General features: G+C 48.7%; 1 protein-coding gene across 2 annotated transcripts; it reads right to left on the reverse strand.

The window, feature by feature from the left end:
• Positions 1–581: 581 nt before the first annotated feature.
• LOC148685517 (uncharacterized) lies at positions 582–8,879 on the reverse strand. Of its 2 annotated transcripts, none has more exons than XM_088672956.1 (2): positions 8,785–8,879; positions 582–3,217 (listed from the first exon to the last, which is right to left on the reverse strand). In XM_088672956.1, the coding sequence occupies exon 2, from the start codon at positions 2,660–2,662 to the stop codon at positions 1,061–1,063; it is 1,602 nt and encodes a 533-aa protein (XP_088529082.1). In that variant the 5' UTR covers positions 2,663–3,217; positions 8,785–8,879; the 3' UTR covers positions 582–1,060. The 2 variants fall into 2 exon arrangements, with proteins under 2 accessions (XP_088529082.1, XP_088529081.1); XM_088672955.1 differs by lacking the exon at positions 8,785–8,879 and adding an exon at positions 8,451–8,733.
• Positions 8,880–12,456: the final 3,577 nt, after the last annotated feature.

Below are 12,456 nucleotides of genomic sequence, written 5' to 3' on the forward strand. Positions count from 1 at the left end.
AGAGGGAGCACCGGCAGCAGAAATAGGCTGGGCTGTCTCTAAATATTTAGGGCACATGGAAAACTCACAGGTCACCAGGCAGGCAGCGGAACTGATCTCCTGCAGACATGTGCCTAGCTGAAAGTTGTATTCAATTGATTACGCACCTGCACAAGGTGGACAGAGCGAGTTTAAAGGGATTGTAATACCTTGTATACCATGGAGTTTTCTTGGCAGGGATACTGGAGTGGCTTGCCAGTTCCTTCTCCAGGTGGATCACGTTTAGTCAAAACTCTCCCCTATGACCTGTCCATCTTGGGTGGCCCTGCATGGCATAGCTCATAGCTTCTCTGAGTTATTCAAGCCCCTTCGCCACGACAAGGCAGTGATCCTGCTTATTTAACTCATATGCTTATTTAACTTATATACACACCCTGCTTATTTAACTTATATGCAGAATTCATCATGAGAAAGGCTGGGCTGGATGAATCCCAAACCGGAACTAAGATTGCCGGAAGAAATATCAACAACCTCAGATATGCTGATGGCACAACCTTGATGGCAGAAAGTGAGGAGGAATTAAGGAACCTTTTGTGAGAAGTCACTTACGTGGACTTGCAATCAGACAAGGAGGCACCGAAGTAAGTCTTACCACTTCCTCTTTATTGTAACGCGTTTGCAAAGGCGGGCTCCACGACCTGAGTGGCGAAGAGCCAAGAGCAATGTACAGGCATAAGCTTATATCCATCCCTACTGCTGCCGCCCCTCCTTTAGAGGCTTGGCTTACAATCTACCTGAGTAAGACACATTTCTATACATTAACCAATCTACGCTCGCTATTTTAAAGTTTAACCTTATTAGGAAGCAGGGGCTATACTTCCTTATCTCTACCCTAACTTAGCTGACATAGCACCCTCTAACTTTAGCTGACGTGGCACCCTCTATTCTAACTTAGCTGACAGGCATCCTGTCCTAGCATCCTGTCCTATTCTAACTTAGCTGACAGGCATCCTGTCCTATTCTAACTTAGCTGACAGGCATCCTGTCCTATTCTACTGAGTTCGAGACACATCCTGTTTTATCACTCACTCTCACAATCCCCCCTTTTTTTGTATCTCGTCTCGAACTCACACAGTAGTTCGTGGCCTAGTCCACTTTCCTCATCTCCCTCTAGACCTCCTTCTGGCGCACCTGTTGGGAGGGGCTTATAAACTTGCATTAGCATCATTATGCGAGGGGGAACTGTCCTATCCATTATTCTTTCCATCATTGACTGTAAACATCGTAGCAAGCAGGGCATACAAAAGCAGAAAAGGATTAAAATCACAAGGGGTCCCGCTAATGCAAAGAGGATTCCTCGCAACCATCCACTGGGTAAAAACTTCTCCAACCAGGACATGTCCCACCCTTCCCAGGTCTGTACTGGGACATGTGCTGTTTTTTGGATTTTATCCGCTAGGTCTCTTATGGCTTGTCCGTGGTTGGAGATGTTAAAACAACACGCCTCTCCGGTCAAATTAAGGGCTCTACAGAAGCCCCCCTCCTTCGCCAGAACAAAGTCCAGTCCCAATTTCAATTTCATTACAACTGTTCTTGTCTCGTCAAGCTGGGTGGCGACCAGCCGAAGTGCCTCGGCGGTGGCATTTGCTACTATTTCTACCACAGCCTGTAGCCGAATTATACGATTCAAATTGTAGATGGGTTCCCTTGCTCCCGCTATTGGCTCATTTTGATTCCATGAGGCTGGGTCGTAATGGGCTATTATTCTTTCAGGGGGCCATGCTGAACCCCAATTCTGTGTGCTACCACTTGCCACGCTGAATTTACTAGTGTCCACGCTGGTGCTTCTTCGGCTGCGTCTGGTAGGGCTACCGGGCAGGACCCACATGGGTGGTAACAGAAACGCAGGGAAGCAGGACCCATACCACCGACTGGGTAGGGTCGTATACGCGGTTTTCCCGCATACCCAATAAAGGCCCACTTTTGCCTGCGTGACACACGTGACACCCCTCCCTGCGAAATTCAGCACTACTCGGTTTAAAAGCTCGACCAATGATTGGCACTTCCCATCACACCCACTATAAGTAACTTTGCTATTCGCGACTGTCACATCGCCGTCGTCACAGGAACAATTACAATGAGATTGGCCCATAAAGATGGACTGAGTGGTCCATCTCCGTCGGTGGACACACAGATGCCCTCGGACCTCAAGAACCCTCAAGGGGGATGGGTGCTGCCATGTTGCCCAAAGCTCGGAATCTGGGAGCCTAGAAAAGTTGTGAATGGATGACTGATTAAATGGTAGTGGGAGGAATGGCATTCCTGTTTCTGCATCTGTTGGGCCAAGGGTACATACCAGGCACATAGTTTTGTTAACCGTTTGCGTCATTATTTCAGCCACTTGTAGCCATTTATTATAGGGGTTCCTGGCCCCCCACTCGTGCATTTGTTCCGTGATGTTATAGAGGGAAATTTTGCCCCCTGATCTTATGTTCCCAGCGCATTCTGCTGTGAGGCAAAGGGCAAGCACCCCCAATGGTATTGCGGTACCACGTCGCCTCCCACATATCCGGTATCTTTCATGCCAACAAAAATAAGTGACCATATATATTATTAATGCAGCGCACACCACTCCTACCCACCACCACCAATGATTCCAAGGTTCCTCCCACGTGTCCGTCATTTCTCTCTGTGAGGTATAAAGGAATAGGCCCTCCCAGAGGACAATGATTCCAATGCTTGTATCACTGTTGGGCTTTCTAATAATTCACACTGAATTTCCCCCCCTCTTTTGATCCTACAATGCTGAATTATAACCTCCTCTATGAAAACTATATTACACTCTTCAGTACAATGCACACACAGCACACACCCCTCACAATGCGCACAGCAACAGCATTCAAAGAAACACTCACACGTGCAGAACAGACACATTTACGGTCTAGGAGTGCTCTGCTGGATTCTGGTTCCTGATTTTGTAAGAGTCACTCTTAGCGGGTTATCTGGACTGGCCGTTGCCGTCCAACTCTCCGGCGGGGCTTTCTTCACCCGGTGGTAGTGGGTCCATCCATGCTCTCTGGTCCGTACTGCTGACTCAGTGGTGAGTAGGACTTGGTATGGGCCCTCCCAACTCGGGGTGAGTTTCTCCGACCGCCACGCTTTTATCAGGACCAGGTCTCCAGGTTGGAAGCTGTGCTGTTGCTCCAAGAGTGGGGGTCTCTGTGCTAGTACGCCTTGCCTGTGAAAGGATAACAAAGACTGGGACAGTGACTGCAAATATTTCCGGGTGAACTGATCCCTAAATTCAATCTGAGGGTTTCCTAGGGGAGCTAGATAGGGGTGGCCCATCATCATTTCAAATGGGGACAGTCCAGTGTCCTTCCGAGGAGCCACCCTCATTCTCAATAAGGCCAGGGGGAGATTCTTTGTCCAGGGCAACCCATTCTCTAGATACAGCTTGGTCAAGTGTTTCTTGATTTCTCCATTTGCCCGTTCCACTTTCCCACTACTCTCAGGATGCCAGGGGGTGTGAAAGTTCCACGTGATTCCCACCGCCCTCATCACCTCTTGCATTGCCAATTGGGTGAAATGGGTCCCCCTATCTGAGTCTATTGCTTCCGTTATCCCATAGCGAGGAAGAATGTGCTCCAGAATGGCTTTTCCAACCACTTGAGCCGTGGCCCTGCGGCTGGGAAAGGCCTCAACCCACCCTGTGAGATGATCCTTAAACACCAACAAATACTTTTGCCCTCCTCTTTCTGGCAACTCAGTAAAATCTACTTGTATCCTTTGGAATGGCCACACCGCTAACGGTCGCCCGCCCCTTTCTGTCTTTCTGGCTCGGGCCTTATTAACCTTCTGACATATTAAACATTTCCATGCAATAGCGTGCGCCATGGGCCACATGTCCCTGCTCCAATACAGGGGTTTCACCAGATTAATCATTCCCTCAGTGCCCAAGTGGCTCCCCTCATGTATTTTCTCTAAAATATTTAGCATCACCGATTTAGGAAGGACCATCTGTCTCTCTGGGGTTTCCCAATCATCTCCTTTCTTTTCCCACCCCTCCTTTTCCATATATTCCTTTTCCTTTTGAGTAAATACTAAATTTTTCAAGTCCTGCGGATCTATCACCGGAACCTGTAGGACACATTGCCTAATTACTTCGTCTCTGGGCTCTCCCTCAGCTGCTTCTCGCGCCCTGAGGTCTGCCCATGCATTTCCCTACTCCTCTGGACTATGTCCTTTGGTATGAGCTAAAATATGCACAATCCCTACTTTCCGTGGTCCCATTAGAGATTCTAGCAACCGTTCTAACAAGGCTACGTGCTCAATCTGTTTCCCATCCGCCTTAATAAAGCCTCTCTCCCTCCATGTCCTGCCAAAAGTATGAACCACTCCCCACGCGTATCTTGAATCTGTCCATATGGTTACATCCAATCCTTTCGCTAATTCTAGGGCGCGAGTCAATGCCATCACTTCACATTTTTGAGCTGACCAAGTGTTGGGGAGCGCCCCGCTTTCTATAGTCTCCCCATCTTCCCTTACCACTGCATATCCTGACCTCCTTTTACCTTCCTTGACGTAGCTGGACCCATCCACAAACCACCTTTCTCCTTCCTTCAATGGCACTTCACTTAGATCTTCCCTTACTTTTGCCATCAATTCTATATTTCTCAGACAGTCATGCTCATCTGGGTCCCATTCCTTCCTTTCTCCCCTGAGAAATTCCGCGGGATTTAAATTCCTGTCTGTTCCAATAGTGATATCTGAGCCTGTTCTCAAAATTCCCTCATATTGTACCAGACGTCTATCCGTCATCCAGGTCGGGGCGGCTCCTGTCATGACCGCCCCGATCTGGTGAGGGCTGTGTACAATCAAGGCTCCCCCAAAAGTCAGTTTTCTGCTCTCTAGGACTAGTTCGGCTGCTGCTGCTACTGCTTGTATACACGCTGGCCACCCTCTGACCACTGGTTCTAATGTTGTACTCAAATAAGCCACCGGCTGGTATCTTCCTCCCCTTTTCTGAGCTAGCACCCCCACTGCCGTTTGAGATGCCACTGTCACATATTGATGGAAGGGTTGTTGTAAATTGGGCAGGGCCAATGCCGGACTGGCGATTAGGGTCCTCTTAATTTCTTCCCATCTTTCTCTGTCTCCTTCATCCCACAATACTTCCTCTTCCTTCCCAGTCAGCTTCTTATTCAAGAATTGGGTTAATTTTGAATATTGGTCTATCCATAATCTGCAATATCCCAGCAATCCCAACATTCTTCGCACATCAGTCCTAGTTCTCGGGGGTCTCAATTCCATAATACCTCTTACCCTATCTGGATCCAGTTGTCTGGTTCCCCCATCCAATATGTGCCCTAAATATTTGACTCTCCTTTCAGTGAACTGCAACTTTTCCCTGGATACCTTGACTCCCAGATCGCCCAGCCAATTCAACAATCGAATGGAATCCAATTTAACCTCCTTTTCCTTTTCCCCAACCAATAATAAATCATCAACATATGACAAGATTTTATTGGGTTTGGTGGGCCTAAATTCCTTCAGCCTTTCCCCCAATGCCTGTCCAAACAACAGAGGACTCTCAGTGTATCCCTGGGGCAAGACTGTCCATCTATATTGTCTCTTTTGACCAGTCTCCACGTCCTCCCACTCGAAAGCAAACAGATCTCGACTCCCTTCATCCAGTGGGCATGCCCAGAAGGCGTCTTTTAAATCAATAACTGTGTACCATCGAGTGGAAGGAGGTATCCTACTTAACAGGGTGTAAGGATCCGGCACTGTGGGAAATCGGGGTATGACTATCCCGTTGATATTCCTCAAATCTTCCACCATCCTAAATTTGCCGTCTTTCTTTTGAACTGCCAGGATCGGGGAGTTAAAAGGTGACATTGTGGGCTCTAGGAGCCCCTGACTCAAAAGGGCGTTTACTACTGGTTGCAGACCTATCCTTCCTGCTCTCTTCATAGGATATTGTGGGGTCCAGAGATGAGTAATTCCGGGCTTGACCATAATTTTTATAGGTTCCATATCTATTCTTCCCATAGTTTTCCCATCCACCCACACTTTGGGGTTAATCTGTTCTTCAGTCTCTGTTTGGAGCACATACATTGGTGTCCCTTGTTCTTCATCCATTAATCTAAACCCCAGGGGAACCATTAGATCCCTTCCCAGTAAATTTACTCCTGATTCTGGTATAAACAAAAGGGAACTTTCAACCCCCCATTTTCCTCGGGTGATTCTGCTTGGTTCTAACTGCTGTACTTCAGTTGGTTTCCCACTTACTCCCACAACCTTAATCGTTTTGGATGTTTTACTTACTCCCGGTATATTTACACAGACTGAAGACCGGGCTGCCCCAGAATCCACCAGAAACACAATAGGTTTCTGGGAGGGACCCACAAATAGATTCACCAATGGCTCATTCCGGGTCCCGGGGCCTGAGCCGGAGAGTCCCTATTCATCATACAAACTGTACAATTCAGCCCCCACTTCCCCCATTGCCCTGGTGGTCTGTGGCTGTTCCTGTTTCTGTCTAGGCACATCAGGTATTTGCTCCCGTGGTGTCCTACAATCTCGGGCGAAATGACCTATCCTCTGGCACCGGTAGCACATTATTCCCCCAGGCCTGGGTCCCACTCCCCTAGTTGGGCCATAGGAGCCTCTCCCTCTATATCCTCCTCTGCCCCGATATCCTCCTGTCATCCTCTGTTCCTTATTTTCTGTCCGTTCCTCTGACTTCTTCTCCCCTTCCCCCGCCTTCTGTATGGCTGCTACCATCATCTGACACTTCTGCTTTTGTTTCACAACATCCCTATTCACAAAAACCTGCTGCGCAGTTCTCACTAGTTCACTAATTGTGGCATTTTGCCAATCCATCTTTTGCAGCTTCTTCTGAATATCCGGCCAAGCTTTGGTAACAAACTGCATTTTCAATAAGTTATCAAAGGCTGGCGAATCTGGTCCTACTCCAGAATATTTGGTCAAATGTTCCCTGATCCTTTGTACAAAATCTCCAGGTGACTCTTCTTTGGTCTGATTTACCTCAAACGCTTTAGTGAGATTCGTGCTTTGTGGCACTGCAGTCTTAATTCCTTCTATAATCATTTCTTTTAAATCTCTCATGTGTGTCCTGTGATCATTATTATTAGGGTCCCAATTGGGATCCGCCATTGGATATTTCACATCAGGTGCTACTGGGTGGGCGGGCTGCAGTGCATGTTGCCGGGTTTCCCAGTATGCCATTGCTGCCCTTCTAATCATAGCCCTTTCCTCTGGGGTGAAGAGGTGCCCCAGAATGTACATTAATTCAGTGTAGGTATATAGGTGAGGTCCCATCCACATCTGTAGCAAGCTTGCTACTTCTTGACTATTCTCATGTAATTTTGGTAGAGTTTGCTTAAGTTCCCTCAATTCCGAGGGTTTGATGGGACTCACTACATATACCATCACTGGATTCCCTGCCGCAGTCAGTCCACCCGGGGTCTCTCGAAGTGGGAACGACTGTATGGATGACTGACTATCAGGCTGGTTGTCAGGTCCAAAATTACAGGCCATTCGAGGGGTGGGTGGGCTGAATGGAAGATTAATCACATCCTTCTTCAGCTGGTCTACTCTTTTCCACATACGGGGATGAAGAGGGGCCGCTGGGGTGGAGGTATGAAAGGGAGGTGCGGTCGGTTTAGATGTCCCCAGGGAATATTCTGGGGGCTCATCATCCATTCCCAGACTAACTAGTGCCAAATCTGGATTCATTAATGACTCTGCCCCTTGTTCCTGTGCCTGGTGGTTGTCTGGTTGGTTGGGAATCCTTTGTGTACTGGCCGGTACCGACACCATCTCATCCTCCGACTCATCCTTTTTCTCCTTTAGGGGAAATTGTTTTAAAGGAGGAGGATCTGGGCCAAAAAAGGTTATATGGGACCATAATTCGATGTATGGTTTTTCCCTATCCTTCTTAGACCTAATCAAATAATATTTCAGCTGTTTTATCCAATATGGGTCGGTTTCTCCGTTGGGGTTCCAGTTAAACTCCCCTTCGGGGCCTATAGGATATTCTGGCCATATTATCCTGCAATAATTTATCATAGTTGCTTTAGATAGTCCCCGGCTGTATGGCTTAATCTCCTTCTCATCCCATTGCAACAAGACTTGTCCTAATGGACTATTGGGGTCTATGGGGTTCTTACTTCCATTCTTCGGGCCCCTTCTACAGGTACTCTGACCCTTCCCCATTCCAATATTATTATGGTCTCTTTCCGTTTACTCACAGATTCACGCAGAATCGCCTGGCCGTTTCCCTCGCGGGAGGACGGAACCGCAAGCTAATCCTCTCGCCGGGCCCCGGGCCTCGGTCCACACTCACGCGTCCGTTTGGAGCCTCTCTTTCACACTGAGACTTCACACACACAACCCTCCTTCTCCCAAATATTTCCCTTCTCAGGAAATCACACAATTCTCACCCCCTTCAGTCCAGTGCCTCCTTCTCGGTGGCTGGTGAACTGGCAGGCGTCCCTGCAGGGCAAGGCAGTCCCTGACTGCAACGGTCCCTGACCGCTTCCTTTCTCTTACTTCCCTTAGACACACTTAAATCGGTTCTCCGTCGTTCAGCCCTCGGGATCTGTCACCACGGGGTCCGGACAGAGGGTCTCTCCGAAAAGAACGGAGTGCCGGCCGACCCTCTTCCAAGATTCCCGCCGCGCAGACCGTCGAGGGCCCCACGTTGGGCGCCAAAATTGTGAGAAGTCACTTACGTGGACTTGCAATCAGACAAGGAGGCACCGAAGTAAGTCTTACCACTTCCTCTTTATTGTAACGCGTTTGCAAAGGCGGGCTCCACGACCTGAGTGGCGAAGAGCCAAGAGCAATGTACAGGCATAAGCTTATATCCATCCCTACTGCTGCCGCCCCTCCTTTAGAGGCTTGGCTTACAATCTACCTGAGTAAGACACATTTCTATGCATTAACCAATCTACGCTCGCTATTTTAAAGTTTAACCTTATTAGGAAGCAGGGGCTATACTTCCTTATCTCTACCCTAACTTAGCTGACATAGCACCCTCTAACTTTAGCTGACGTGGCACCCTCTATTCTAACTTAGCTGACAGGCATCCTGTCCTATTCTAACTTAGCTGACAGGCATCCTGTCCTATTCTACTGAGTTCGAGACACATCCTGTTTTATCACTCACTCTCACACTTTTAATGAGGGAGAAAGAGGAGAGCGCAGAATATGGTCTGAAGCTCAACATAAAAAAAAAACCCTAAGATCATGGCCACTGGTCCCATCACCTCCTGGCAAATGGAAGGGGAAGAAATGGAGGCAGTGAGAGATTTTACTTTCTTGGGCTCCATGATCACTGCAGATGGTGACAGCAGTCCCGAAATTAAAAGACGCCTGCTTCTTGGGAGAAAAGCAATGACAAACCTAGACAGCATCTTAAAAAGCAGAGACATCACCTTGCCGACAAAGGTCCGTATAGTTAAAGCTATGGTTTTCCCAGTACATTGGAAGTGAGAGCTGGACCATGAAGAAGGCTGATCGCCAAAGAATTGATGCTTTTGAATTATGGTGCTGGAGGAGACTCTTGAGAGTCTCATGGACTGCAAGAAGATCAAACCTCTCCATTCTGAAGGAAATCAGCCCTGAGTGCTCACTGGAAGGACAGATCCTGAAGCTGAGGCTCCAATACTTTGTCCACCTCATGAGAAGAGAAGACTCCCTGGAAAAGACCCTGATGTTGGGAAAGATGGAGGGCACTAGGAGAAGGGGACGACAGAGGACGAGATGGTTGGACAGTGTTCTTGAAGCTACGAACATGAGTTTGACCAAACTGTGGGAGGCAGTGGAAGACAGGAGTGCCTGGCGTGCTCTGGTCCATGGGGTCACGAAGAGTCGGACACGACTCAACGACTAAACAACAACAATACCTTGTATTCAGATTATACACGCTGCACCTATGCAAGACCACGCACCGCACTGCAGCCCATTTCCCTTCCACAAAAAAAGAGGGGGCAAGATGTCTCTCTTACAAACTCCGTTTCATACCCTCAAAGTGTCCTGACTCTCCAGGGACACTATTCCAGCTCCTGATTTGATCTCAGTATTTCCCTATTTCCCCAGTGGACTGTCAGGGGTCCTTTACCTTTTTATGATGCCCATGCGCTGCCTCCATGGCCGGGGGAAAGCAATGCTTCTGAATCCCAGTTGCTGGAAACCACGGGAGGGGAAACTGCTCTTGTGCTCGGATCCTGCTTGCAGGCTTCCCACAGGCATCTGGCTGGCCACGGTGAGAACAGGATGCTGGACTTGACGGGCCGTTGGCCTCATCCAGCAGCTCCTCCTTACGTTCTAATCTTACGTTTTATCGTGGGATCTCTTTGAGAGAAGTAAACCCTACACCAGGCGCCAGCAAACATTTTCAGCAGCCCCAAGTCCCTCTCTGCCATATGTATCACCTCACCTTCATTCTAAGCATCCTTGTGCAACTCAGGCATGGATGTGTCTCAGAAATACGGTAAGTGCATTCCACCCCCCAACCCCCAGACCCTCTTGGGATGCTGAGATTAAACACCCAATCAGCATGGCTAACGACTCTTTTTAATCATTTCCTGTGATCACAAGAGACCTGGCCGAGAAGGGGGCTCCCTCCCACTTGTATCTGCTCCCCCCTCTTTCCTTCCATCCCCAGACTCTCTACGTCCGTCGCCTCTCCTGCTCCCTTGATATACGGTTATTGATCGCCTATGATTTAGTGCACATCCCTGCCATTCATTTGGAAGCCGTAGCTGGAGGTATTTGTTCAGGCAGGTCCTGGGAGGTCCCCCTTGGCGCCTCCGGGTTGGAGGCCGAGAGCTCTTTCCAAAGGTTAATATCTGTCTTAGAGAGCGTGGCCTGCTGTCGTTTCTCAAAGTATGAAAGGGAAAGGTGAGTGAGGAGGCTTCATGTTGTCAAACCCATCCCTGTAGGAAACTCACGGGGCCCCGTGAGTAATCTTTAAACCCCCGAGATCTGCAAAAGCAGGAGGGAGAAGAAATCTGGTTCAAGTCACGTTCGAAGGCGGTCCTACCAAATCCACACTTTCCGAGGCAGTGTGGTGCAACGGTTAGAGAGACCAAGGGTTCAATTCCCCACTTGGCCATGAAGCTCACTGGGTGGCCTTGGGTTCCAGTCACTCAGTCTCGGCGTAACCTACCTCGCAGGGTTGTTGTAAGGCTAACATGGAGAGGCAAAGAAGTAGGAAGGAGCTCCTCGGGGGGAAGGGGGTGCAAACGTAATAAACAAACAATACGCAGCCGTCCTTGAAGGTAAAGGTAAAGGGACCCCTGACCATTAGGTCCAGTCGTGACCAACTCTGGGGTTGCGCACTCATCTCGCATTATTGGCCAAGGGAGCCGGCATATAGCTTCCAGGTCATGTGGCCAGCATGACAAAGACGCTTCTGGCAAACCAGAGCAGCATATGGAAACGCTGTTTACCTTCCCGCTGTAGTGGTTCCTATTTATCTACTTGCATTTTGACGTGCTTTCGAACTGCTAGGTTGGCAGGAGCTGGGACCAAGCAACGGGAGCTCACCCCATCGCAGGGATTCGAACCGCCAACCTTCTGATCGGCAAGCCCTAGGCTCTGCGGTTTAACCCACAGCGCCACCTGGGTCCCATACGCAGCCGTCCTTAGAAGTCTGTATTTCTCTGCATTCCAGCTCAGCAACGTGTACAAAACTGCACATGCCAGGGTAAAGTGTGCATATAAATGTGTATAATAGTGACAATAGACACAAAAAATGTATCTTATTTTTGAGTGGTGGTGGGGGCGGTTGCTTTGCAAAAACATGTACATGCAGCAAAATGGCCAGCCTTTATTTCAGCTGGTGGGGTCCTTTGGGCCAAGGGCTGGATGCATCCCACCAGGCTTCTCTCGCTCAGGCCCTTGGGGGAGCATCACCTCAACAGTTCTCCTCCTTATAGCTTGCTCAGCTGCAACTATCCCTCTTTGCCTGGGACATTCCCAGAATTACAGAAGCCATCCTGACGTCAGATATGACCCTGGAAGGTCCCAGGGATGAGCCAGCGCTGGCACGTGCTAAAAGACGCATAGCCTGGTTTTCACCAGAGTAATGCTGGAGGGTAATAATAATAATAATAATAATAATAATAATAATAATAATAATAGTTTATTATTTATACCTAACCCATCTGGCTGGGTTTCCCCAGACACTTTGGGTGGCTCCCAACAGAATATTAAAAACACGATAATACATATTTTTTTTTTTAAAAAAACCCTTCCCTAAACAGGGCTGCCTTCAGATGTCTACTAAAAGTCAGATAGTTGTTTATTTCCTTGACATCTGATGGGAGGGCATTCCACAGGGCGGGCGCCACCACCGAGAAGGCCCTCTGCCTGGTTCCCTGTAATCTCACTCCTCGCAGTGAGGGAACCACCAGAAGGCCCTCGGTGCTGGATCTCAGCG

Source organism: Zootoca vivipara, chromosome 6, assembly GCF_965207765.1.
Source record: "Zootoca vivipara chromosome 6, rZooViv2.hap1.1, whole genome shotgun sequence".
Taxonomy (NCBI): Eukaryota; Metazoa; Chordata; class Lepidosauria; order Squamata; family Lacertidae; genus Zootoca; species Zootoca vivipara.

Bases quoted from the DNA above. Each gene is read 5' to 3' on its own strand.
- LOC148685517 (XM_088672956.1), bottom strand. From the start codon at position 2,662: ATGACGGACACGTGGGAGGAACCTTGGAATCATTGGTGGTGGTGGGTA.